Genomic DNA, 27,194 nt, shown 5'->3' with positions numbered 1-27,194 from the left:
CTGGCGCCGGTTCGTTCGTTCGTTTGCTCGTTCGTCTGTTCCCTTTTTTTTTTTTTTTTTTTTTCTGGAGCCCTCCGCCTCGCGCCCGTCCACTCCTTTTCCTTTTTCTCCTCTCTTGCCCCCATCCCTCCTTGTGTCCTTTCTCATCCCATCTCCTCATCGTCATCCTCGTCGTTCACGACAATCCCTTCCCTCCAATTCCTCTTCCCCCACTCCCCTTTTTTCCTTTTCACAGTCACTCTCTTGAAATAATTCAACCATCTCAGCTTCTGAATCCCGTCACTCCTTTCCGGGTATTCCCATTACGTTCCTTCCCGTCTGGTTGAATTACACACATTCGTTCTTCGCGAACCAACGACACTATTCACCCAAATCTCACCTCCTGTTCCCCCTGTTGGATCAGAGACCACGCTCATTAGCATCTTTTGCCTCACAGCTCATTCTATACCTTCCCTAGCCTCACAGCAACATACTTGTTATCACCTTATTTCACCTAGTACCGCCTGTACGCGTTTCCGTGAGAAACCGAATCCCTCGACATCCCGATTACCTCCTGGACGCGACTAATACCGAGACTCCTCACCTCGAGAACATCCGCCCCCGATCAACCATCGCACCCCATCACGAGCGATCACCTCATCGACTTCTTTCTCACCGAAAATAGGACTTGGAGAAAAAAAAAAGAAGATATGGCTAACGAGGTCGAAAACCCCGTGGGCCTTACCCAGCAAGTCTCGACACCGGGCTCATCAACCCCTCAAGATGTCTCTCCCACATCCGCCAACAAGATGGACCAGACACCCTCACCCTCCACCTCCACCCACAATGGACAGCCTCCCTCTTCGCAATCAAGGCGCCCGCCGCGCAAGAGCACCCTGACCCAACAGCAAAAGAACCAAAAGAGACAACGCGCAACTCAGGACCAGTTGACGACTTTGGAGGTGGAATTCAACAAGAACCCAACCCCCACTGCCACCGTTCGTGAGCGGATAGCAGAAGAGATCAACATGACCGAAAGGTCTGTTCAGATCTGGTTCCAGAACAGGTACGCCCTACTATCCCTCGCTCATGCAGCTTGGACCCTAGGACCACTACTAAGACTTCCAACAGACGTGCCAAGATCAAGCTTTTGGCCAAAAAGAGCCTCGAGACTGGCGAAGACATTGATTCGATCCCCGAGTCTATGCGAGCCTACCTCGCTATGCAGGCGATGGAGTCTGGCAAAGGCCTTGGCGGCCCCTTCCTCGGCCGGACCGGTCTTCTTCCCTACGGCCACAACAACATGCTCCTAGGCGGCGACCAGAACGGCCAGGGCAAAGTTTGTAAGTCATAGAAGTACTAGATGAATCTGTGGATGCGACCAGCACTAACACTTTCAGTGATCCATCATCTCACCTGCCGCTCTCTGAGCATTGGAAAGTGGACTCGTGTGGGCCAGAACACGATGGATCTCATCATCTTCTACTCCCCCGACAAGTGCACAATGACCTACTACATCAATAATGAGCAGGCGGGCTACAAGATTGAGTATCCCTTTGCTTACATCAAGAATATCTTCCTTGAGAACCAGGAGGGTGACCCCAATAAGCCGGGTGGCATCGTCATCGAGCTGAACCGGGCCCCCAACTTCTTCATGGACTCCTCTCCTCAGGCCAGTGGATTCTTCCAGTGCGGTGACTTCACCGAGGATCAGCAGGCCTCTCATTGCTTGGTTCATCACCTCGGTGGCAACCCCAAGGTTCTCAGCGGTCAGTTGGCCAAGCTTGTTTCCTTGGAGGCCTTTATGAACCGCAACAACCCGCACCCCTTCATTGACCAGCAGCACGCCCTGTCAATGTCGGCTCCCGTGTCCCCCACCGGACGCCCTTCATCTCAGCCCAACTTCGCCCAGCCGCACGTCGGCATGTTCCAGGAGTCTTGGGGCATCAACCACATGCATCCCGGCATGCGCGGGCCTGGCCACAAAAGACAGCGCAGTCGCTCCGTGCCTATGGCCGTGGACTTCTCGATGCTCCAAACGCCCATGCCATCCTTCTACATCCAGCAGCCGGGTGAGATGGCCGCTCCTCAGACACCTGGCCCTAACATCTACGCCCCGATTCCCCAGCAGCCGGGCGGACTGGGCCCGAACTTGAGAATCGACACTCAAGCCGGATTCGGTCTGGATATGCGACAGTACCCTATGTCTGCCACCACCGCTTCTCCATCCGAGTTCCCAACGAGCCCCAACTTCTTCTCTCAGGGCCCTGAGCCGAGCCCTCTCCCGGCTGCCTCCAGCTACAACACCCCGTACGGCAGTGCCTTCCTCTCCCCCATGGCGCACCCGTCACCGAGCATGATCCCGCCCTCTGTATCTCCCCTGTCGTTCGCCAGCCACCACGGAGAGCCGTCCATTGTTGAGCAGTCGCCTCCGCTCTCCATGCTCGGCAGGTCAGCTTCCGCTGATATCTACCAGCAAGGCGACAACGGCTCATGTGCTGTGTCTGACGACGGCACTGGCCTGAACGAGATGTATTCCAAGCACACCATCAACCTGCCAATGCACCCTCATTCACCTGCGTACGTTGAGCAGGGCCACAACGATCTCGACATGAACCAACTGGTCCAGTTTGACCATGTCGACCCCAACTCGATGTCCCCCGAGTCCATGCACCATACACCCCACTGATTCCTGACCTCGGCCTACCGTGCCTGAACATGACAGGACGAAGATTGGGGTCCTTTCAGTAGGACACGGCGTACATACAAACTTGGGGCGTGCTCTCCAAAGGTTTACTGAGGAGAGAGGAGTTGCTTGCCTTGGTCATTCACAGCTGGCGTTTGAGGCGCTCGACATATACCAGATGGGTGGCGCTTGGTCTACTTTAAACACCGATGACAACGATGTTTGATTCAGTTCTTGCTACAACATCATCTATCGGCCACGACGACTCTGCATGACGATACCTCTATTCGGAATCTCGATCATGCATGTCCGGCACAGGCGATCGTACCTTTGCACTTTTTGGATTTATTTCACCCTTCGAGTCATTTACTTGTCGCGAACAAAACCGGCTTCCGGTACGAGGGTGGGCATCTCATCGTGCCCAATCCATCACCAAAACTAGTCCTTTAGCCACGCCTACCTCGCAGAGACGACGGCGTAGCCCCTAATAACATTCCTTTCTATCTTGGTTGGCTTGCGCTGCACATTGCTGTCGTTGATTTTTTTTATCTGTCATCGTTCATGAATTTCAGATGTCCTGGCTGCGGGGTTTGGAGGATGAAAATGGGGAAAAGCCCAGGTGGCTTGGGATTTTCCTGGTTCGTAATCAGCCACACATTTTTTTTTGAGGATATACAACTCTCTCAGACACACTACTTGTTTACCTATACTGTTGGGTATTTTCTTGATTGGATGGGTCGTGGGAGCAGGGGCTTTGTGGCTTTTATGTTGTATGCCGGCACCGAGGGTGGTAATGGGATGCTGCTCCGGTGACCGAGCAGCGAGAGGCTTGGCCAGCTGCTACTCGAGAGAGGCGGCTGGCCTGTAAGCATTGACGATCGAGTTGAGAGACAGATGGGCATCGAATCCCTGTTTTCCCACTTTCATATTCATTCCACGCATGTGATGTGACTTGAATGATTCGCGGCTAGTGATCAACTCTCCACGACTGTCCGGTGAAGACTCCATCTTCATTAACTTGAATGTGATAGTGAACTGATGTTACCTGCAAAACCCCGCAGGACCCGTTGTGAGAATTGACTAATTAGAACGTACTCTTGCTGTGTCGTTTTTGGGTTGCAACAGTCTACGAAGCAGGATTGCATAGTTGGATTGGGGAACGAGGCTAACACAGTGGCTTTTGCAAAAAGAGGGCACAACCATGAATTTGCCACTGAGTGAGCGGAACGGCATCGACAATGAAGCCCAACTGTAGAATGGAGAATCGGGTCTGTTTTACAGGGCAGATACGTAACGTGGCTTGCGTGGGCATTAACATCTCCAGTTGCACCCCATTTTGAGAAGTTTTGTCTGATGTGTCTCTCGTGAGGTGTGGTGAGGTGTGCGGGTAAGGCTGAAGAGGATCTGATCTACCTTGAGCGACTGGGGGTGGCCTTCGTGGCCGTGTGCTCTGTCGCGCAGCAGGGTAGGCTTGGGCAGATTACGTGAGGTTATGTTTTCGGCACAGTCTTACGAAAGCTTTTGAGGCTGTCGCTCTGTTCAAATGTTCGAGACACTAGGTGACCATCTACTTGACCGACTAGTAGCGATACTGCGTATTGCTGTACACAGCATTGATGAGAGTCTGAACGCGGGACGTCGATCAACGTGCAAGACCAAGGAGAAGAGTATTAGCGTGAGGTCTCGACTGGTCGGCTGATGTGTGGTGTTGACCAACTGCCTAACCCGTCCATCATTATTAGCTTAGCTCACCACAGGACGTTGGCGCCGCGCGAGCGCGGCCTGGAGAGCCGGGGATGTGTGGTGCTTGGGGTGCATATGGCGGGCGAGGCGGCGGCCCGCTAACACGAGGTCTGAGGGGCTTTGATGGACGACGCTCCGTGTACCTCTCAGCTGGGCGAGGTTGTCTTGATTTGGGTTGTCTGGGCACTTGCTCTCTACTTGTAGCACAGAACGCAGTTCGTGAGGTGGTTTCTGCCTTTCCTCCTCTTGGGTTTGAGTTTTTTTTCCCTTTTCTTTTTCCTTTTTTTCCTTTTCTCATAAACTTTCTCAGAATGCGGATCCGACGGGAGATTTCAAAGGCATCGTGGGACTTCAATGATGTGTCTTGATTAATATGAACGGAGACGGAGATTTCCGGCGGTCGGGATATTGCCGACCTTTGACTCTTTGATAACGAGAGCCAGGCTGCAGGCATCAAGGGATGAAAATGAGATGAGATGGCGTTGCTTTCCTGAACGCCGGAGCGGAAGGGGGAGGGACTCATGGAGGGCCTGTGGGCCGTGGGCCGTGGCACCTTGCGGGTAGGAAATGCAGGCGGATACGGGGAACTCTAATAATTTTGCTGTCGCGATCGGGTCGTGTGTCTTTATGTCTCTCTCTCTCTCTCTCTCTCTCTTTCTCTCTTTCTCTCTTTTCTCACTACGAATACATGAGCTGGGTAGTTCCCTGTGACTCCCTGCAGGCTACCCAGCCATCGGCCACGTTCGTCTGAAGGACGACGACGGGGTCTCTGAGTAGTTTGTTGTGTGTAGTTAAGCTCACGTGAGATGGTGTGAGTTGGGGCAGCGAGTCGTGACAGGTGTGAGTGGATGCTATGAGCGACTTCGCTGCTTTCCTATCAAACGCATGGTTGTTGGAAGACTTGTTGTCGACGGAGGGGCGATGGAAACTTTTTCCCAACATCGTCCGCAGCTTCCGATGTCCACGGTCCGCGGTCCAGACTCCACGGTCCGTAGCAGTCATAAAGTAAGGTAGGGGACCGTAGGCGGAGCGGGTCGTTTTTTTGTGTTTGGAGATGGGCGGATATGTCGGTACGTAAGGCACCTTAAGGTACACAGCACGACAGCACCTCATGTTGGCTCCTGCTTCCTCGCACTTTAGCAATTGCATCCCTCCTCTTGCGGCTTGCGGCTTGCGGCTTGCCCAATGACGTCCCCAATGACGTCCTCAATGCGGGGGCACGACCATTGGGTTCCAGGTTACTGCCAGTCGCAAGACGGGGCTTTCTATTTTCTCCATGCTGCTTCCCCCCCTCGTCCTTGCGAGAAGAAAGTCTCTTCTTCGTGGTTCCTCATTCGCTCGTGTGGTTTTTCTCGCGCGTGACCTGCCGACCGCGATGGTCCCACGGATCCATGGATCCATCATCCAACCAACCTGCCTCACCTCCGCGAACCGCGGGCGAGCGCGTGGAGTGTGAGCCGTCGTGCGGGTTGTCTGTCTATTCGTACGAATCCTCCCTCGCAAGCACACCGGGCAAAAATGACCGTGGCAGTGCACAAGAGGCGCCAAGCTGCATCGGAGAGCAATCCTGACTCCTCCTCCCACCCCGAGGCTCACCTTTCTCTGCTGATTGGGGGAGCTCCATTATGTCCAGGTATTCCCACTTCTCACCACTCACCAGTGAGCAACGGGCTGATAATCTTGACTTTTTGCCAAGCGCCTCATCGTCGTCCATGTTGCGTATCGAAAGGCGGCGCAGCTCTGTGCGCTGCACCCTTTTCGGCTCCTCTTCTTGGAGGAAGGCCGACAGAGTGCCAAGACACGCTCATCTAGTAGCTATCTAATCTGCCAACCGTTGACGAGTGCAATTGATGTGAGGATCGATCTAGTTCCATTTACGGGGACCTTCCGCCGGCGCTTCCCTCGGCGTCCGCCTTTTACGGGAATACAGCACCGCCCAGCCTGCCAAATTTTTTTTGAGTTGTTGGATTCGACTTGTTGACTGCTCAGCACCACTATTCATCGTCATCAATACCATCAGAATTTTCTGCATTGCTTACCTTGAGGACAATCAATCTCTCTCTATCTCTCTCTCTCTCTCTCTCTCTCTCTCTTGCTTTGGCACTATACTCGCCCGTGACGTCGCCGCAATCGCAGATCCTAGTACTTCCCTTGGATGCTTTCAGTCCTACAAAACAGCAATATTCGTTTCTGTACAGCTCTTACTAGCCACCTGCGCTGACCTGACATCTGGAAATCCCACAACCCCAAGGGACCACGCCAGATTCAGCAAGGAACGCGCCGCCACCACAAAGGCGAGACCAATGAAGAGCTTCATGGCCGAGCCACTCTGGTGAATCCGGGCCGCTTGCTAAGGGATCCGTCTGGAACAAGCCCATTTTTGCCGTCCTCTAGTCTCGAGCTAGCCTTGATCAATTAATCGCCAACGCGGCCCTCGATCTGCGCTTCTGGGGGCTAGACTGAGACTGCCACAGTACAGCCTAGACAGAAAGCGATCAAGCCTCGCACCCCCTCGAGAATGGACATACGAGATCTGGGCGACGCCCCTTCACACCAACATCAAGACATCGACCCCGCCCCGAGTACGCGGTCTAACTCAACCTCCTCTGACGATGGTGACAACGATTCTCATGACATTTCCTCGCCATCAGTGAACCCCGCGCCGCGCGCCGCGCAACGAATCCACCCGCGACGAGCCATCACCGAACCCATGGGCAGCAAAGGCGCCCTCGACGGCGGCCATGTCCGTTTCTCGGACGAGCTCCATCACGACTCCAGGCGCAGTAGCTTTGACCCGGCCTCATCGCATCCGAACGCGAATAGGCCAGCGCTCTATACGATTCCCTCGAGGGGTGATCTTGAGGGTCATATACAAGATGAGCCCTCATCTTCACGGCCTAGACGAGGCAGCGACAATAGCTCCGGGCAGCCTTCAGACTCCGACCTCAAGTACCCAGTCTACCGACCAGAACCAACAAAAAGGACGAAATGGCGCGTTGCGAAGGACTCAGTGAGCAGCCAGTTCACGAAGGCGTACAATGTCTACATTGTTCAAGGATTATTGCGACAGAAGCCGCTCCCGCCGAGCTTAGATGGAAGGCATATCCCACTCGACATGTCAAGGAAACGAAGTGAACATCTCATCGATGAGCGCACCAAGAAGTCCTACGTCAGTAATTTCATCCGTTCTAGTCGATACACGATATGGAGCTTCCTACCCAAGCAACTCCTCTTCCAGTTCAGTAAGATGGGAAATTTCTACTTCCTTGTCGTCGGTATCATTCAGGCCATCCCAGGACTCAGTACAACTGGCCAGTGGACTACCATTGCACCTCTCGCCGTATTTGTGTCATTGTCAATGGCCAAGGAAGGTTATGACGATTACCGCCGATATCTCTTGGCCAAAACCGAAAACTTGAGTCGCGCATGGGTCTTGGGCGAACGATCTAAGAAGGCGACAGCGAGGATGAAGAGACACAAGGATGGCGACGTGGATGAATATTCAGAAGATGGGTGGACCGAGACCGAATGGCAAGATATCAAGGTTGGTGACGTCGTCAAACTTCAACGCGACGATGATATCCCGGCGGATATCGTTCTCCTACATGCGTCGGGACCCAACGGTACCGCTTACATCGAGACTATGGCTTTGGACGGAGAGACCAACTTGAAGGCGAAGAGAGCGTCTCCCATCCTCGCTGAAAGATGTCAAACTTTGCAAGGCATCGAGTCTTGTCAAGCAACCATCGTTTCGGAGGATCCGAATCTGGACCTCTACAGGTACGACGGGCGTGTCACTGTCAATGGAGAGACGTTGCCGCTGTCGCTCGACAATGTCATTTACCGTGGTTCCATTGTTCGAAACACCACAGAAGCTGTCGGTATCGTTGTGAACACGGGTGAAGAGTGCAAGATCCGAATGAATGCTCACAAGCACGTACGCACAAAAGCACCCGCCATGCAACGCGTCCTCAACAGAATCGTTGTCTGGCTCATCCTTGTGCTCCTCAGCCTGAGCAGCGGTTTGACGTTGGGCCACTATCTCTGGAGAGACCCTGCCGAGTCCTCCTGGTACCTCATGGGCGAACGCGTCAGCATGAGAAAGATCTTCATTGCTTTCATACTCATGTTCAACACGCTGATTCCTCTGTCGCTGTACATCAGTTTGGAAATTATCAAAATCATACAGTTCTACATGATGGGAGACGTCGAAATGTACGACCCGGTCACTAACACACCCATGGTCGCCAATACTACGACGATTCTTGAAGATTTGGGACAAGTCAATTACGTCTTTTCGGACAAGACGGGCACTTTGACGGAAAACGTGATGCGCTTCAGGAAGATGAGCGTCGCCGGGACTGCATGGCTACACGACATGGACATTGAACGGGACGAACATGCCAAACAGAAGTTGATTGAGATGGCTCGGAAGAAGCGCAAAGGAAAAGGCAAGGACAAGAACCGCGATAAGATAACGAGCGATCACGACAACTACTCGGCACAGGCAACGGCACAAGGACGGCCATCCATTAGCACTTACGGACGGGGACGCTCTACAAGTCGGGCCCCTCAAGCGGAATCCGAGCTCAAGACTGAAGATCTCCTCGACTACCTGCGACGCAATCCGGATACTGTCTTTTCCAAAAAAGCCAAGCAGTTCTTACTCTGCATTGCTCTCTGCCACACGTGTTTACCCGAGACAAAGGAGGACGGCGAGATCGAATACCAAGCTGCCTCTCCCGATGAACTTGCTCTGGTTGAAGCTGCGCGAGACCTCGGGTACCTCCTCATCGACCGGCCTGCGCAGTCAGTCATTCTCCAAATGCCCGAAGCTGACGGAACCACCAAAAGGGAAACGTATCAGGTGCTAGACGTGATCGAGTTCAGCAGTCAAAGGAAGAGGATGTCTATCATCATGCGCATGCCAGACGGCAGAGTGTGTGTTTTCTGCAAAGGCGCTGATAACGTCATTTTGCCTCGTCTCAAACTTAGCGGTCTTGCTACACAAAAAGCAAACGACGTCAACCGGAGAGCCTCGATTCGTAGGAGTGTTGAGAGGGAGAAGGCACAACAACGTCTCAGCACAAGTGGTACTCCCCGCAGTAGCTTCGTGATTGGGAGAACTTCAATGTCAGATCGACGTAGTATGATGAATCAGAGAATCTCTGGTGATATTCTCAGACGATCCAGCATCGTTACGGACGACCCCGACACCTGGACTTCACGCAGAGGTTCGACAGACATTCTCTCGCCCAAGAGCGCCCACGAAATCTGGTCATCGCCACGGCATAGCATGGCCATGTCTGCGAACGAGGATGAGATTGACGATTTCATTGACGAATCAGTGGCCCTGAATGAAGGCACTGTTCTCGAGCGATGTTTCACACATGTCAATGACTTCGCCTCGGAGGGCTTACGGACGTTGCTTTACGGTTACCGATACATCAGTGAGGACGATTACAACACTTGGAAAAAGATCTACCACGACGCTACCACCAGCCTAGACAATCGGCAAGAGAAGATTGAGGCTGCCGGTGAACTCATTGAGGATAAGTTCGATCTTGCCGGTGCCACGGCTATCGAGGACCGATTGCAGGAGGGCGTACCGGAGACCATTGAGAAGCTCCGTCGCGCTGAGATCAAGGTTTGGATGTTGACGGGAGACAAGCGTGAGACGGCCATCAATATCGGCCACTCCGCCGGCCTGTGCAAGCCATTTTCCGAGGTCTTTATCTTGGATGCCACAATGGGCAATTTGCTAGAGTCAATACTGTCGACCCTGGGCGAGGTCGCCCGAGGTATGGCTCCTCACGCTGTAGTAGTTGTCGATGGCCATACCTTGGGCATCATTGAGGGAGACGAGGACCTCAGCTTCCTTTTCTTTGACCTTGTGGTGAGAGTCGACTCGGTCATTTGTTGCCGCGCCTCCCCCTCGCAGAAGGCTACTCTTGTCAAGCGCATCCGCCGGCAGGTACCACACTCCCTGACATTGGCCATTGGTGACGGCGCCAACGACATTGGCATGATCCAAGCCTCACATGTTGGTATTGGCATCTCGGGCCGCGAAGGTCTTCAAGCTGCCCGCATTTCCGACTACGCCATTGCGCAATTCCGTTTCTTGCAGCGTCTCCTCTTCGTCCACGGCCGCTGGAACTACCTGAGGACTGGCAGATACGTACTCGCCACCTTTTGGAAGGAAATCGTCTTCTTTCTACCACAGGCCTACTTCCAGCGTTACACGGGATACACCGGAACGTCTCTGTACGAGAATTGGAGTTTGACGGTGTTTAACACCTTCTTCACGTCACTCGCGGTTATCCTTTTGGGTGGTTTGGAAAAGGATTTGCAAGCAAAGACGCTCCTCGAATTCCCCGAACTCTACACCTTTGGCCACAAGAACAGAGCTTTCAACGTTAAGCTCTACATTGGCTGGACATTCCTCGGGCTGATTGAGTCGCTCATCATCTTTTGGGTGGCCTGGGCGGTCTACAACTCGCTGCCGTTCGACCAGGACACGTCCCTCTATGCTATGGGAAGCGTTCCTTTTACGGTCATCGTGGTGTTCATCAACATCAAGTTGCTGTAAGTTCTTTGACGGGATACTGTATCTGGTATTTTCCTAACGAGTCTAGGGTTCTTGAAATGGAAAACAAGAACGTAATCATCCTGGCCGGGTTTCTCATCTCGGTCGGCGGTTGGTTCTTGTGGAACATCATCCTATCAGCAGCTTTCCGGCCCATCTTGCGCATCTATCAGATTCGGCACGCGTTCCTGGAACATTTTGGTAAAACCTTGAGCTTCTGGACCACCATTCTGCTGGCGCTTGCAACCGTTATTTGCCTGGAGTTGATCGTCGACGCCGTACGCCGCGTGTACTGGCCGAGCGATGTGGATATCATGCAACGCCTTGAGAGGAAGGCCTACAATGCGAACGACGCGACCGAGGGGGTCGAAGTTGGCCATGGAGACACCTCTGGAACGATGTTGGAAGTTATCAGCAGCAAGACGAATTCGGCCTTTGGCCATACCGAAGAGCAGCCCTCCGTTCTGGACGATGCACCTAGGCCAAGTCACTCAACTGCCCGACCTTTGTTTTACCAGGCGCGGCAGTCTCGAAGGTCGAGGGACGAGTCGGCCGCCAGGTCTTCCACGCCCCCAGTTGAGAAAACCATTATTGCGGACCCAGAGCTCAATTTATCAGAGCCAACAAAAAAGCCACGCCTTTCTGTGGCGACGAGGTGGTTGGGCGGCACAAAGAAAACTCACGTGAGTGGCCCCATTGAGCTTCAGTCCACTGGTCAATCATCGAGGCCATGAAGAAGCTTTGATGCGGTCAGAGGGAGGACGAGGAAGAAGAAGAGGAGAAAGAAGTCCTTTGTGCATATATAATTGGCCGTCGTGGATGATCATCATGAAAACGTGGACTTTCCATTCTTCGGGGGTCGGCTTTGGTTTTGGTTCTTTTTTTTTCTTGATACCCCAAAGCAGGATGGGTTTCCCTTTGCGTTTGGCGTTCTCAGAGGTCAAACAACAGTCGGCAGCCGACGGCGAGGTTATAAACGATGGACGTAGTATATGTACATACAGGGAAAGACTACGCGAGAAATATGAGACTCTATCGATTGCCTGCTACTATAATCATATTGAATTTTGCTCGTCTGCGATTGCCATTTCCAACTTTTGGTGAGGACAGCAATGGAGCCCCAAAAGTTGGCATCGGGGGGGTTAACGCGAGATGAAGTACAGAGCTGGCATGCTTTATTATGCATTAGAACAACAAGTGTGAAGAGCAAGAGATAACTTTGCTGCTTTTTTGTACATTGACCATGATTTGTGTCGATTAGGGGGGCGTTTAGGGAACCATGATCGTGTCAGGGGTTGGTTGGTGGTGAGGTGCGGGAGGTTTAGTTGTCCTCCTTCTTGTCCTCGTCCTCCTTCTCGTCCTTGGAGTCTTCCTCCTTGTCCTCGGATTTCTCTTCCTTCTTGTCCTCAGATTTCTCCGCCGACTTTTCCTCCTTCTTGTCCTGGCCCTTCTTCTCGTCCTTGGACTCTTCCTTCTTCTCCTCTTTAGGCTTGTCCTCGGAGTCGCCAGATTTCTTTTCCTCCTTCTCCTCAGACTTGTCGTCTTTCTTCTCCTCAGACTTGTCATCCTCTTTCTCTTCAGACTTGGACCCTTCCTTCTCCTCGGACTCAGGCTCCTCTTCCTTCTCCTCAGGCTCATCGTGCTTCTCCTCATCGTGCTTGGCGTGAGCATCGTGACCCTTGGACGGCGCGGGAGCGCTCCACGGCTGGATGACCGCCAGACCCGCAACGAAGAAGACTACCGAGCCAATGGCCCTGTTGTACAAGAACCCCAGTCAGTCGTACGTTCATCAACGAAGTACCTGTATGGGACAGCCCGTAGTCCACGGAGAGAGGGCCGATTGAAAGAGCCAATTGGTGTCTCGGACTGGAGAAAATATGGGATGTATAAAGGGAAAGAAAATTCGTGCTTACAGAGGGAGCTCGCTCTGGGGCTTCGCGCCATGTTGGCTGGCGTACGTCCTCTGGGCGATCTGGGAACGGAACTGGGTACGGATCGTCCGGCGCGCCGAGAATCGGAGGGCGGAACGCAGGGAAGCGGCTCTGGCGAAGGACATTGTGAAAGTGAGAAGGGGGGGAGGATTCAACGCAAGGAATGCTCAAGTCGCTATGTGGTGATCGAACAAAGAGTGAAGCTTGGAAAGATCAATGGCAGGCAGGTAGACCAATTGAAACAGTTGCAAGTGTCTTTGGAAAGATATAAGGAGACGAAAATCAAGAAAATGACACGAGAAAAACCCGCTGGGCCGCTGGAGGGAAGCAGACGAAAAAGCTGGGGTTGGATTGGGTGGCTTGGCCCTTGGACCTTGGTCGTGGTCTTGGTCTTGGTCTGGCCAGGGCCTCAGGGCCTGTTGTGCTGGCCTGCCGTCCGAAGTTTAGAGCTCGGAGCTGCGAGCTAGCACCAGCAATAAGCTTCGAGAGCAATCGGCCAATGGTTGGGAAGAGGCTGGATGGTTCCAGATGCCGGGGTGGCTGGTTCCCCACAGCTCGTGGTGACGACATTGCCGGGGTGGGTCCCGCACAGGGCGGGCAGACAGATCCCGATATGGCGAGATGGGGAGAGCTTCGATGCTTATCTAATATCCTAACCGGAATAACTTATCGGAGCCCGGGCAGCTGGCAAGGACGGTTCAACACCTCAGGGGATGCTCTCCAGCCGGTGGAGTTCATTACGAGCAGGCACAGTGGTGGGGGTCCGCTTTCGCGGGGCAAGACGTACCGGTAGCATTGAGGGACCTTTCATTGACTAAGGTAATCCCGTCCAACGACGTCTTTCCTGCCTGGAGCTCTGAACCTGTAACCCCACTACCACCAACGCCTCTTTCACGAGGGTCTCTGTTGTCGTGAACCAAACTCACACATCAAACAACCACCCAATTTGCTCCCCGATACGCCTCGTGTCTTCCGCCATCTCTCCATTTCTCGCGGGACGGTTGATCTTCTTTTTCCTCTTCCTCTGCATGGTCAGAGCCACCGAATCCCGCTAACACGCCACTCGCTGCGACATCCTCTTCACCTCGACTTTCCCTCCACCCTGCAAACCGCGCCAGACGAGACAATCCAAGATGGCTTCCTCAAGCGTCCCCGCGAACCCGACGCCCCAGACGGTGATCCAGCTCGTGCAGAAGCTGGGAGATGCAGACCCGGATTTCCGGTTCATGTCGCTCAACGATCTACTCCAGGTCCTGGCAAACGGCAAGCCTGACTTCCTGCACCACGACTACAACGTAGCCGCGCGTACGGTTGATAGCATCATCAAGGCGCTCGACGACCAGAATGGAGAGGTGCAGAACTTGGCGATCAAATGGTGCGAACTCCACTCCCCTTCCCAGATTCCCGACCGTTCTTGATCCTCCAACCGAGCAACGGATAGGGCTGACCCGTTTCCCGCTGCAGTCTCGGACCTCTGGTCATGAAAGTACCGACCCCGATTATCGCGCCGATGATTGAGAAACTCTCTGCAATCAAGCTGAAGAACTCGGTTGACAATGCTGTTCCATCGCTCGCCCTGCGCGCTGTCATTATGGCCCTCCCGAAACCTACACCTGGCTTGCCGCCCACCAAGGACGTGCAGGAATCATACCAAGCCGTCAGTCGTGTTCTGATCCCGCGGCTTCTGGGACCCGGCGGCAAAGTTCAGCCACAGAACCCTTCAAACAACATCCAGTTGCCGCCCGTACCGCAAGGTCTCCTTAAGGTGGACAAAGACCTGAGCGCAGAATCGGTGGACATCCTCATTGAGGTCGTCAGGTGCTTCGGCGTCATGCTTTCGCCCCTTGAGGTTGAGGCGATGCAAGATGCGGTCATCACCCTGCTTGAGAACGACAAGACGTCGTCAGTCGTGAAGAAGAGGGCTGTGGTGGCCATTTCGATACTTGCTGTTCATTTGTCGGACGCTTTACTCAGCCAGATGGTCGAGCGCATGGAAAACGACTTGAAAAAGTCTGAAATCTCTGCTGTCACCCGTCGGCTATACATTTCCATCACCGGCTCGTTGGCGAGATCGATCCCCGCCCGCTTCGGCTCATACCTGAAGTCTCTGGTGCCCTTTATTCTCCAAGCTCTTAGTGAGGGTGAGCTTGAGAAGCACCTGGAGGAGATTAGCGACGGAGACGACATTGGTCAGGAATTCAATGAAGTGCGAGAGTCCGCCCTCGTGGCACTGGAGTCATTCCTCGCGGCCTGCCCGACGGAGATGCGCCCATTTACCGACGACACCATCAAAGCAACTCTCCGATATCTCAAATACGACCCCAACTACGCAATGGGCGACGACGACGAAGATATGGACGTTGATGACGAGGAAGATGAGGAGGATGCAGATGACGAGTTTGAAGATGATGCTGGCTTTGACGACGATGACGACGCAAGCTGGAAGGTCCGTCGCTGTGCCGCTAAGGCTCTTTACACTCTCATCTCAACCCGCGGAAGTGGTGATTTGTTAGAGAATGGTGTTCTCTACAGCCAAGCAGGGCCTACTTTGGTGAAGAGGTTCGATGAGAGAGAGGAAAACGTACGCCTCGAGGTCATTTCGTGCTTGTCTCTCCTTGTGCGCAAGACTGGCGAGGGCATGTATCCCACAGATCTCTCACTGGACGACCAAGAGCCAGAGGCGCCTAGCTCGATTCCTATCAGCAGAAAACGCAGACGGCAGAGCAGCGGCGGCGGTTCTATGAACACCCCCCATGTTGCCACGGGTCTGACATCCCCGACCCTCGAAAGAATCCCTTCATCTGGACCCCGCGCAGATCTGGCTCGCTTCACCCCGACGATTGTGAAGGCTTCCACTAAGCTGCTCAAAGGCAAGGTCATTCCCACCAAGCAGGCCATTATCAATCTCCTTGATGATATCATCACCGTCCAGCGAGGTGGTCTTTCCAACTACTTCAACGACGCCATCAGCCCCATCATTGAGTCTATTAAACCCACCGGGGCTTCGGCGCTTGCCTCGTCTCTAGCTGCCTCTGGTGGAAATGCGTCCGCGACACCCAGCACTCTGCGTGTTGCCGCCCTTAAACTCACCAGCGATATTGCCAAGACCCACTCGTCGAGTCTTTTGCAGCCGTATCTTACCAAGATAGTGGCTGGTGTGATTTCGGCAGCAAACGATCGATTCTACAAGATTTCAAGTGAAGCCATCGGGACGATTGAGGAGTTGGTGAAGGCAATCACTCCCCCTCGGTCCAAGATGACAGCGCAGAAGTTCAAGGGCGAACTCCAGAAGCTTTTTGACACCATTATGGACAGAATCACCGCAACTGACGCTGACGCCGAAGTCAAGCAGCGTGGTATCCACGCTTTGGGAGTCTTGCTGTCTAGAACATCCGGTGCCGATGGAAATGGCCTGATTCCCGCGGAGAAGCGACAGGCTGCCTTGGCCGCACTTCTCGACCGCCTCAAGAACGAGACTACTCGCCTTGCCGCCGTTAGAGCTGTCGATGACGTCGCGGCTTTCAGCACAAGCAGTGGTCAGCTCGAGACGTCGTGGATCCGGGAGGTCGCTTTGGAGCTGGCGGGACAACTCCGCAAGGCTAACCGGGCTCTTCGCGGTTCTAGCGTCCTCGCACTGAAGCACTTGGTTGTGTCGCCGACTGCCAGAGGCCAACTGGACGCGGACACTATTCAGGGCCTGGTCTCCTCGTTGGTACCTGTTATTAGCAATAACGACACTCACCTGCTGGCACCGGCCTTGCTCATTCTCGCGACCCTCGTCGAGGAAAATGCAGACCTCGTGGTGACGCAGTCAATGACTGCTACTATCTGCAGTCTTCTCAAGTCGAGCTACGCCGGCATCGTCTTGGACCAGATTCTCATTCTCGTCACGAAAGTTGGTGAGAGCGGTGCTGGCCAGCCTCTCATGCAAGGCCTTCTCAAAGACGTTAGTATCGATGGAGACCCCGTTGTCGTGGGCAAGGTCATCGGGGCACTTCTTGTGGCCAGTGGAAGCTCGGCTGGTGTCACCGTCGAGAGCTTCATTTCCGAGTTGCAAACTAGTTCTAGGAATAAGGATGACGCTCGCTTGAGCTTGGCACTTGCGGTTCTTGGTGAGGCTGGCCTCCGTCTTGGAGCCAACTCGCCGTTGAAGGCGGATCTGTTCTTGCAACAATTCCACGATGAGCCCGACAAAGTCTCCATTTCAGCCGCTGTGGCACTTGGCCGTGCTGGCTCTGGCAATGTCTCTGAGTACCTCCCAGTCATTCTGGCAACCATGCAGAAGGGTGGTAACACACAGTACTTGCTTATCCAATCAATCAAGGAGATCTTGCAGCAAGTAACTGTTCTTTCCGCCGAGGTTTCAAAGTTCGCGGCCGACATCTGGCAGCATCTTCTCTCTGCCTCTACCATTCCCGACAACCGAGTGGTGTGCGCGGAATGTGTGGGACGGCTGACTATTATCGACTCTCAGACCTTTATGCCTCAGCTGCAGGTAAGTTTGACATTTCCATGACGGAGAGAGTACATGCTGACAGCAATGTAGTCCCTTCTCAGAAATGAAAACCCCGATATCCGAGGCATGTCTGTCCAGGCTGTCCGATACACGCTGCCTGACAGCGACGAGGCATTCGATGCTATGCTCAAGAATGTTCTCGTCGACATGCTTCTTGTTATGCTGCAGGACTCGGAGATGGACAACCGTCGCTTGGCGATGTCAACGCTGAATTCGGCTGCGCACAACAAGCCTGATCTGATTCTGCCTCACCTCGGCGAGCTGATGCCGTTCGTGTTGACCGAGTCGGTGATCAAGCCACAGTTGATCCGAGAGGTCATGATGGGCCCCTTCAAACATATGGTGGATGATGGTCTTGAAGTCCGAAAGGTATGTCCTGCTGCGAAACTCGAAAGGTTGTTCCAGACTATTGCTAACCATAAACACAGAGCGCGTACGAAACCCTGTACGCTCTGATGGAGACGGCCTTCTCGCGGATCAACAACATTGACTTTTACGATCGCGTGGTCGCGGGTCTGAAAGATGACAACGACATTCGCAGTCTCTGTAACTTGATGGTGTCCAAGCTCATCGCCCTCGACCCTGATGAAACTGCTCGTCGCCTTGACTCCATCGCGGAGGCTTACCGCGCCATCCTGTCGACCAAGCTCAAGGATGGAGCTGTGAAGCAGGATGTGGAGAAGCAGGAGGAAGCCAACAAGAGCGTTCTCAGAGTTACGCTCCTGCTTGGAGACAAACTCAAGGGTGCCAAGGGCGGTTCCGGCAAGGCGGCAGCCAACGCCAATGCCGGTGGTGCCAGCCAGGCGTGGAACGCTTACTGGGAGTGGGTCAACAAGGAGTTTCAAGCGCAGCTTAGAAGCCTGCGTGAGGAAAGCAAGGAGAACCGTGTCTTGTAGAACAGCAGAGGCTTCCAAGTCGATCCGTGAAGAGTGAGACGAGGCATAGCTAGAGCGATATGAACAGCAGAGGATGAACAAGATTTCAGCATTGACTTTCTGTGCCAAAAATTCTTCAGAAGGGAGAAGGCCACATAGCAAAAGCGAACCTATTCGTCAGTTCAGGTGACTGTCTTTTTCATCTATAAGCCATGCTCCGAAGTTGTGCTTCGTGGGACGAGACGGCCTGGGCGAAAAATCGAGAAGCGAGATTCCCACGAAGGCCAGGTCTCCACTGACGAAGCCAGCCACTTCCCCTTTCATTTGACGCCCTTGGGGTTATCTTTGGACCATGCTAGCGTGTGTACATGGGTTGTTGAAATGAAGAGCGCCTTTTAAAAACCTTTTTCCTCCTGATGATTGAATGTGCCATCATTCCTGACACGTTACGCTGCGCTTATGTGGACGTTCTAGAAACGATTTATATTCACCCAGCCTGAGGGCTGAGGTTCGGCATAACGCAGTCACGACCTAGGGTATTTGTCGAGGGCGTCACTCGCGAGGCATGGCGGACGTTTACCCAGAACTACTAGTTTACCAGTCGACCATGGTTTCGAGTCTGTGTTGACAAAAGACCTTTTGCTGGAAACGCAATCCGAATAGAAAGTAGGTCACTCGAATAGATCCAACCGCCAAGCAACTTGAAGCAAAGACTTTATGGATTTAGGGTTTCTTATTTAGTCAACATGTAAATCTCCCATCACTCGTTAGGGGTACGTATGTGTTGGAGACGTGAAAATCGGGCCTCGGCCAGGTTTCCCATCACGCCAGAACTTGCTACTTCCTATGGTCCAATGATCTCAAACCCTTCAACCATTGTTCGGCAGCCGGACACACCTTGAAATTACGGGCAGAGACCAATGAACCTTGGCTGTTGGGCAGACCCTGCGGCGCCGACTCAGGAGCCATGATATCGTCTGAGTATGGGTTCTTTATATACGAGCAAGGGCGGCACTGCTTAGCTCTCAAGCCGACGGTATAGATAGACCTGGACAGTGAGACTGAACGACACCGACGGGAATCGAACAAAGTCCAAACGAAGGCCAACTGGATCTTGCAGCACTTAACCTGAGTACGATTCAATTTTCTCATTCTGCTCCTCTCTACCGGAAGTGTGTATCCTTTGAAGTATGAGTTGAGAAGAATAAGGGGAAACCCCTGTCGAACGCTAAAGAAAGGGATTGATGTAATGCAATTGGGGCAACTCCGTGTAGGAAGAAGTTTGGGGTTACACACAAGTCCAAGCTCCAAAAGGCAAATAAAGGACGATGAAACTCTTCGAAGACTATGAGACCAGTCCTTGATGTAGATGTTTACAATATAGTAACATGGCGTGGCGTTATATCATGCTTGGATAATCCTATCCATTTGGGAAGATCTCCCAGCGTGTCGTCTTCACACTTAACACGGTCTTGCGTCTCAACAACTCAATCTATAGAGGCAGATACAACTTACGTCGTGCGGGCAATTATACCCTAGACCTGGATAATACACAACACCAACAGACAACTAACGCCGCATACTCGATGGAATTCAGCTCACAAACACGTCAAACCTCATACTACATTAGGAATCTAATTCCCAATCTCTCTGTCCTGGAACCTGCCACCCCCCCACCCCCCAACACCCTCAGTCATCACAGCCGACCTTCTCGTCACCAACCCAACTCCCCAACACCAGCATCCACCATCTTACCCACTCCCATCTCGCCAGGTTCCCACAACCCGCAGTGCACAGAACGATTCATGATTTTGTACGACAAGGCCTTTATCATCAAGCAAGGCCTTGTTGGCTAAGTGGTATAGCGTCTCACTAGTACCTAGTGACATGAGAAGATCGGCGGTTCGATTCCGCCACGAGGCATCCCTGCAAAGTTCCTATCAGTAAAGCACTGCGTGGGCGATTATCCTTTTTCTTTTTTCTTTTTTCTTTTTCTTCTTTCTTTACTCTCTAGCCCCCTTTTCTTCAGTGAAAGAAGTTGGAAATCCCTGGATAGCCGTGTCTAATTAAAACAAAAAAGCAATCTCTTTTGGCTCAGTTGAGCAAGAGAGAGAAAGCATCGGCCATGACCCGTAACAAGACATTCTGGGTGTCTCCGAACTGACTAACGACTTGGAGCTTGCAAAAAATTCTCTTCTCCAGAGGTACGTACGACTTGCTGAGCTCAAGCAACTACACTAGGGCCGTTTATATTCAAGTAAGCAGGCACCTAACTTGATGGCCCATTGACGGCATCAGAACACAACATGACGATTAGACCATTAGGTATATAAAAGAAAATTTCCAGTATCTACGGAATCTGACACTAGCCTCCCCTTATTAAAACACAGCAGGCAACGCTGGCGCAAGCTGGAAGATACGAGCCTACCCACGCTGATTGCTTAAAGCAATAGTACACGAATAAGTAGCTTTTGTGCAGTAGCCAGAGTCTTCTTCCTCTCTCCCCATTTATCCTCCGCCAGCCTTCTTGGCCTCGTCGTCGGCCTTGGCTTTGTCATCTGCCTGTCTCTTCGCTTCCTCCTCGGCCTGCTTTTTCGACTCTTCATCTGCGGCCTTCTTCTTGGCCTCTTCTTCAGCCTTCTTCTTTTTTGACTCTTCCTCGGCCTTCTCGGCCTCCTCTTTGGCCTCCCTCGCCTTCTTCGCATCCTCTTCTGCCCTCTTTCTTGCTTCAGCTTCGGCCTCAGCCTTCTTCTTACTATCTTCCTCGTCACTCTTCTTCTTCGCCTCTTCGGTGGCCTTTTGAGCCTCGCCCTCGACGAGTGTGGATTGAGTGTCTTGTTCCTCGTCGTCTACGTCAACGAGTCTCCCGGAATCCCACTTCTTCTTGGCAGCCTTGAGCAACGACGGTAATTCTCCACTCATGTCGCACATGCCACGGAAGCTGCCATTCTCTTTGCGAATCAACTCGTACGGGTGGCCATACTCGACAACGGCACCCTTGTCCAAGACGAGAACCTTGTCGTAATCCACAATAGTCTGCAGGCGATGGGCGATGGTGATGATGGTGCTCGTCAGCTCGCGGATTGTCTCCTGGATTTTGGTATCGGTGGCGTAGTCGATGGAGGCTGTCGCCTCGTCCATCACCAGCACATTGGGTCGCTTCAAAAGGGCGCGGGCGAGACAGAGCAGCTGGCGCTGACCCTGCGACAGGTTGGAACCAGACTCTGACACAGTCGACGAGAGGTTGAGGAAGATGTTCTTGTTTGTAGGCGCAATCGAGGAGCCGGGGCTGTCGTTCGAATCACCCTGAATGAGACCCAGGTTAGGGGTGGCAGGCAGAATCGATCCGGCTGATGGCGTAGTCGGTCTGGTCGCCGGTCTAGAAGTCGACTCGTTGGGGCTGATAAGCTGCACCTTACGGAGCGCCTCAAAGATCTGTTCATCCGTGTACGCGTCGAAGGGGTCCAAGTTGGTGCGAATCGTGCCCATGAAAAGCGTGGGATCCTGGGGAACGATGGTGATGGCCTCACGCAAATCGCGCAGTCCAATCAGGCCAACATCAATATCGTCAATAAGGATCTTGCCTTCATCGGCTTCGAGAGCACGGAAAATAGCCAGGGCCAGCGAACTCTTGCCAGCGCCTGTCCGGCCAACGATGCCAACTTTCTCCCTGGGGTTGATCTTGAAGCTGAGACCCCGCAAGACAGGGTCCAAATCTGCGCGGTAGCGGGTAGAGTAGTTGATGAACTCAACGGACCCTTGGCTTGGCCAGTTCTTGGGAGGACGGTTCTTCTCGTCAATCGGCTCGGCCTCCTGCTCAACGTCCAGGTATTCCTTGATGCGTTCCACGGAGTTCATGTTTTGCTCGTTGATGGCGTAGAGGCGGATAAGCCACAAGACATTCTCTGTGAAGCCAATGGCGTAACTGAGGGAGATACCAGCAGAACCAGCATCGACGGCGCCCGTGCCCAGGCTGATGATGATGAAGACACCAGCGAAGAACGAGACCGTATCACCAAGCACATCTGTTCTGAACGCGAGCCAACGGTTGGCAGCCCACAGATAAATGAAAGGGCGAGACTGGACGTTAATCTTGGACAAGTTTTCTCGGATGAAGCGACGCTCGTCACCGTAAGCTCTGATGGTCGTCATACCAGAGAGTGTCTCTCCAAACTGCTGGAACAGAGGGCTTCTCTGAACGGACTCGAGACGCTTGAGATCTCTGGAGGCCCGCAAATAGAACGAGCCAACGAAGTAGTATGCGGCAGTAATGAAAACACCCGCAATGAGGAAGCCGGGGGTGATGATGGTGATCAAGACGACGGTAACGAGGATTCCAAGAGCACAACCGAAAACGCCAATAGCGATCGGCGCAACCTCCTGATCCACGGCCTCGAGGTCCTTGCTGAAGCGGTTCATCAGCTGGCCGAGAGGAGTGACGTCGAAGAACTTGAATTTTGCCCGAGAGACCCTAGTAATTAAGTCGTTGTGAATCTTCTTGGATGCCGTCAGAGAACCATAGAAAACCCAAATGTCTCTGATGAAAGCAGCAACGGAACCAGCAAGACCAATGATGGCGAGTACGGTGAGGTAGTAAGTCACGTTCACGTCCGCAACGGTGGAAGCACTAAAGTTGGAGCTGATACGGTTGCCGTAGTTAGCGATGGAGGCGAAATAGGTCGGACTCAAAGACTGCTGGCTGTAGCTGTGGGATGCGGTCGAGAAATCAATGTGCGCGACCTCCTCGTCAACGTATTGGTTAGCCCACTCTCGCACCCAAAAGTTGGTAGCGACACCAGACATTTGCTGTAGACCAAAGACTGTGAGAGCAACGGCCCAGAACCACCAAGCACCCATGGAGGAGAGGTATAGTTGAATGACGGGCCACTTGACAGAGCCGACAGCCTTGTTTTCCTCCATGGCATCCTTTTGCTCCTTCTTCTTGTCGTTCTTCTTTGATCGAGCATCGCTGGCGCCTTCGTCGCCAGGGTTGACCACGGTCTCTGAGCCATCTTCGCCAACGCTAGAGGGGACACGGGACGGAATCCGGGACACTGAAGCAGAGTTGATAGCAGCCTTCTGAACATCTTCGCCCAGCTTACCGGCAGCAATCAGCTCAGCAGATGGTCCCTGCGCAGTAATTCTACCATTCTCAAGACAGACAACGTAGTGCGATGAGGGGGCACAAAGTTGGAGGTTGTGGGTGACCAGGATGCAAGTTCGGCCCGCCATCAAAGGTCCCTTGATGGCATTGTTGAAGATCCATTGTGCTGTATGAGAATCAACGGCGCTGAGGCAGTCGTCCAAGAAGATGTGTTGCGAATTGGAGTAGATTGCACGGGCGAGCGAGATGCGTTGCTTCTGACCACCTGACATCGTGATGCCCTTCTCACCAACCAGGGTCTCATCGCCGTTGTCCAGGATTTCAAGGTCACGCTCCAGGGCGCAGGCAATGATCACATCCCTGTATCTCTTCTCATCGTATGGCGCAGCAAACAGGATGTTCTCCTTGATGTTGGCATTTACAAGCCATGCAGCCTGAGCGACATAAGCGACCGTATCAGCCAGACCCGTCTCAGGATCAGGTCGAACATCCTCACGGCTACGGCCACCTGGGCAGTAGACTTTGCCCTCGACCAGAGTCATCTCACCAAGCAAAGCCATGAGCATGGAAGTCTTGCCAGAGCCGGTAGGTCCAGAAATGATGCTGAGCTTGCCAATGAGGAAATCGACGTCCATGTCCATGAGACGGAAAGCCATGGATCCGTCATCTGCAACGACGTCTTTACCGCCCCAGATGAAGTTGGCCTTGCGTAGGCCGATGACTTTCTTTCCATTCTCATCAACGTTGTCCTCACCGAGCTGTTCGTACTTCTCAGTCTCCTCCTCGGTGAGGAACTCTTCGACACGATCCAATGACACCTTGGTTTCCTGAACATGGGCAAACATGTCTCCCATCTGGTCAAGAGGAACGCGGAGGAGCATGAAGAGAGAAATGGCAGTGAAGGCCACCGAAGGGTAGAGCGGCTTATGCTCGATGAGGGTGTACATCAAGAAGGAGAAGAAAGTGATGAGAACGGGTACCGAGTTCCACACGGCGACGGCGAAAGACCAGATGATGTAACGGGATCTGAGAGCCTTCAACTCGGCGGCACGCTTCTCGTCCACAATGCGACCAAATTTGGCCTCCCACGCAAAGTACTTGATGATGCGAATGTTCTGCAAAACCTCGTTGGTCACGTTGATACGCTTGTCGGTGGCGCCCAGAATCTTCTTGGACGTGTTGGCGAAGCCTCGAGCGAAGCTGTAGTTGATGGGTAGGAGCAGAGCCATGACAACCAAGCCAGGGATGGCGCTGAGCCCCATGACATCCCACAGTAGAACGATGGCCACGATAAGCTGCGAAGGAGCGGACGCGCAAATGAAGTGCAGGTAAGCCGTGACCTCGGCAATCTTGAAACTGTCGACCGACATGAGGTTGATAATAGTGCCCAAGTTGGCCTGCTCGTCGTCCTTTGCCGGGTCTTTGGCAGTGCCGTTAGCAGCAGCCTCAGCATCAGCCTTATCCTTCTTGAAACCCAGCTTGGCCTTGATCTTTCCAAACAAGCTCTGCTTTCCAGCAGCGGGTGTCTTCTTGCCGAGTTCCTTGTCCTTGCCAGCCGAGGCCTTGCGTCGGAGGGCCTTGGCGTAAATTTCGCCGATCATGATGGCGCGGATGCGAATGCAGATCTTGCGACCAATCCACAAGGCGTAGTTGTCGGCAAAAGACCTGATAATGTCGAGGACCGGCAAGAGAATCACGTACAACCACAAGACGTTGATGGGAGCGCCCTCGGGCCTCTCTACGTATTCCAGGATGGCCTTGAGCAGCAATGTTGGGGCAAAGGTGAAGATACCCGCAAAAGCAGCCAGAGCGAACTGCAGCAGCAGCTCACCCTTGAAGTACTTGAGCAAGTGCCAGGCCAATGTCGAGGTTCTCTTCATTGCGCGGTAGTCGGCCAGGACGGCGGCTGCCTTCTCCTTGGGGACCAAATTCCAAACGCTCTTCATCTCGAGGGTTTCCTTGTAGCCGCGGTAGATGATGGGATCGACCCAGGAAAACGTGACCAGAGAAAAAAGAGACGCGAGGGGTTCGCGCGAGGGCTCAATGTCGCCTTCCCATTCCAAGAGCACCGTTTTATTGCCCTTGCGGGTCGTGATTGCCAGACCGAAGAGAAGCGAGGTCAAGACGAATTCGACAATGACAAGCGTTTGCGCAAGGCGGCTGCTGGGGTGGATAAGGACGGAGCGGAAGATGCCCACGGTGAATAGCCACTGGAAAAGGTAGATTGTGGCTGTGTGGTTCCAGATGCGAGGGACGCGCCATTTCGTGTTTCCGAGGAAGAGTCGTAGAGTGGCGAGGATGGCGACGTAAACCCAAGTGACCAAACCGACGATGGTGACCAAGAATCCATGTTGACCGGGAACTGTCCCAGTGACCAATGCAACAATGTGTATCGCAATCAGACCGGCGATTCCAAGCTCCTCGACGACAATGGTCAAGTTCTGGGCTGGCGGGCTGTCGGCTTGGACAATGGATCCCTTGGTGGTAGTCTTGACCAGAGCGAGGCGACCGCCGCCGTTCATGGTCAGTGCCTCGTCGTCGTCTTCATCGTCGGCCTCTTCAGGAGGAATATCGGTGTGGCCGTGGTGGTGCTCTTCCGGGACTTGGTCGTAGCCATGCTTTCGGTTCTTCGCGGCGCTTCGAATAGCCTGGAGGCTGAGGTGAAGGAAGGAGAAGCCTATGACAATCAGAGGAAACAGGATTTTGAGGTAGCTGTGAGAAATCAAGGGTTAGTCAATGAGACAAGCATGGTGGGCAAGCGGTCTGGCTGCACCATCAAGTCAGAGTTGATGACAGCATTGGAGGATTGAGAGCATCGCGATTTATTTCGCTGTGGTGCGGCTTGGTGCGGCTTGGTGAGGAAGGGGGCGAGGGGCCAAGGGACTCACTCTTGTTGGAAGCACGGTGTGAGATCGTCAATGTCCCAGATCGGCCAGCTGCATTGAGCAAAGCTGCCCATGTTTGCTGTTAGTACCCCACTCCCGGGTGGTGGGGAGAAGCGCCCAAGAGAAAGTGATCAATGGCTGAGCTCTGACGGCGATCGATTGGAGTTGGAGTTGGAGTTGTTTGGGGTAATACGAAGTGGGATTTGGCAACGGCGTTTCGGTTCGGTTCGCAGCAGTCGAAAGAGAGCTTGGGAGCGGGAGCCGACCTCGGACCTGGGCGAGGCGAGAAAGAAACAGCAGCCAGGTGGACGTCGACAAGGGCGCGTTTATCGATCTCACTGTCGTTTGTTGTGGTTGTTTTTTTTTCTCTGGATGGATGGAGAGAGAGAAGGAGGGAGGCGGTAGGGTGTAGGGTCCCGCGATCGCACACGGGATCCGTAGAAGCCAAAGCTGTGACGCGGATGGGTGACGGGCGGGGAGGGAAAACCAAAAGAAAAAGGAAGAGAAGGAAAGAAAAGAGGTGTAGGGAGGATGGCACAATATTGTTGCAGAATCGAGGGTTTTGGGGGTGGGGAAGTTGAGGGAAACAAAAGCCAAGGTAAAGTTCCTGGACTGGCGGCTGTAGCTCTGGCTCTGGCACTGGCTCCGGCCCTGGGCTCAATCTGTCAGCCAGTTAGTTGGTCCTTGAATCGCCATCACCGGGAAAGACGACAAAGATGCCCTGTCCTGGATGTAGAGGTTCCTCTGGTGGACGGAACAGTTTGGGATATCCACAGTAACACTCACATTGGTCGGAGTTTAGATCCGTATAGCCAGGAGGGTATCCGCAAAGCGCAAGGAAAAAGAGGCCGGAGCAGCAACGAGACAGCCCGCGGCGAGCGACAACGGG

The 27,194-nt window shown here is 53.4% G+C and overlaps 6 protein-coding genes across 6 annotated transcripts; 3 read left to right on the top strand and 3 right to left on the bottom strand.

The window, feature by feature from the left end:
• Window positions 1-689: 689 nt before the first annotated feature.
• Window positions 690-2,668, top strand: CORC01_01852 (homeobox domain-containing protein; the record flags this gene model as incomplete). Its single annotated transcript, XM_022613505.1, has 3 exons — window positions 690-1,045; window positions 1,111-1,322; window positions 1,380-2,668. The coding sequence occupies 3 exons, from the start codon at window positions 690-692 to the stop codon at window positions 2,666-2,668; spliced, it is 1,857 nt and encodes a 618-aa protein (XP_022479889.1).
• Window positions 2,669-6,575: 3,907 nt separating this feature from the next.
• On the bottom strand, window positions 6,576-6,725 carry CORC01_01851 (uncharacterized protein; the record flags this gene model as incomplete). The annotated part of the gene is made up of 1 exon (XM_022613504.1): window positions 6,576-6,725. The coding sequence occupies one exon, from the start codon at window positions 6,723-6,725 to the stop codon at window positions 6,576-6,578; it is 150 nt and encodes a 49-aa protein (XP_022479888.1).
• Window positions 6,726-6,926: 201 nt separating this feature from the next.
• CORC01_01850 (phospholipid-translocating P-type ATPase) lies at window positions 6,927-11,728 on the top strand (the record flags this gene model as incomplete). The annotated part of the gene is made up of 2 exons (XM_022613503.1): window positions 6,927-10,993; window positions 11,044-11,728. The coding sequence occupies 2 exons, from the start codon at window positions 6,927-6,929 to the stop codon at window positions 11,726-11,728; spliced, it is 4,752 nt and encodes a 1,583-aa protein (XP_022479887.1).
• Window positions 11,729-12,315: 587 nt separating this feature from the next.
• Window positions 12,316-13,050, bottom strand: CORC01_01849 (uncharacterized protein; the record flags this gene model as incomplete). The annotated part of the gene is made up of 2 exons (XM_022613502.1): window positions 12,316-12,748; window positions 12,908-13,050. 2 exons carry the CDS (start codon window positions 13,048-13,050, stop codon window positions 12,316-12,318), a joined length of 576 nt encoding a protein of 191 aa, XP_022479886.1.
• A 1,008-nt stretch (window positions 13,051-14,058) lies between these two features.
• Window positions 14,059-18,337, top strand: CORC01_01848 (TATA-binding protein interacting; the record flags this gene model as incomplete). Its single annotated transcript, XM_022613501.1, has 4 exons — window positions 14,059-14,300; window positions 14,390-17,420; window positions 17,472-17,810; window positions 17,870-18,337. The coding sequence occupies 4 exons, from the start codon at window positions 14,059-14,061 to the stop codon at window positions 18,335-18,337; spliced, it is 4,080 nt and encodes a 1,359-aa protein (XP_022479885.1).
• Window positions 18,338-20,824: 2,487 nt separating this feature from the next.
• CORC01_01847 (ABC transporter) lies at window positions 20,825-26,379 on the bottom strand (the record flags this gene model as incomplete). Its single annotated transcript, XM_022613500.1, has 2 exons — window positions 20,825-26,132; window positions 26,309-26,379. 2 exons carry the CDS (start codon window positions 26,377-26,379, stop codon window positions 20,825-20,827), a joined length of 5,379 nt encoding a protein of 1,792 aa, XP_022479884.1.
• Between the last annotated feature and the right edge of the window lie 815 nt (window positions 26,380-27,194).

This window comes from Colletotrichum orchidophilum (genome assembly GCF_001831195.1).
Source record: "Colletotrichum orchidophilum strain IMI 309357 chromosome Unknown Scaffold_10.1, whole genome shotgun sequence".
Classification (NCBI taxonomy): domain Eukaryota; kingdom Fungi; phylum Ascomycota; class Sordariomycetes; order Glomerellales; family Glomerellaceae; genus Colletotrichum; species Colletotrichum orchidophilum.
Note: the sequence above shows the minus strand (reverse complement) of the source record. Positions and strands in the feature narration are given on the sequence as shown.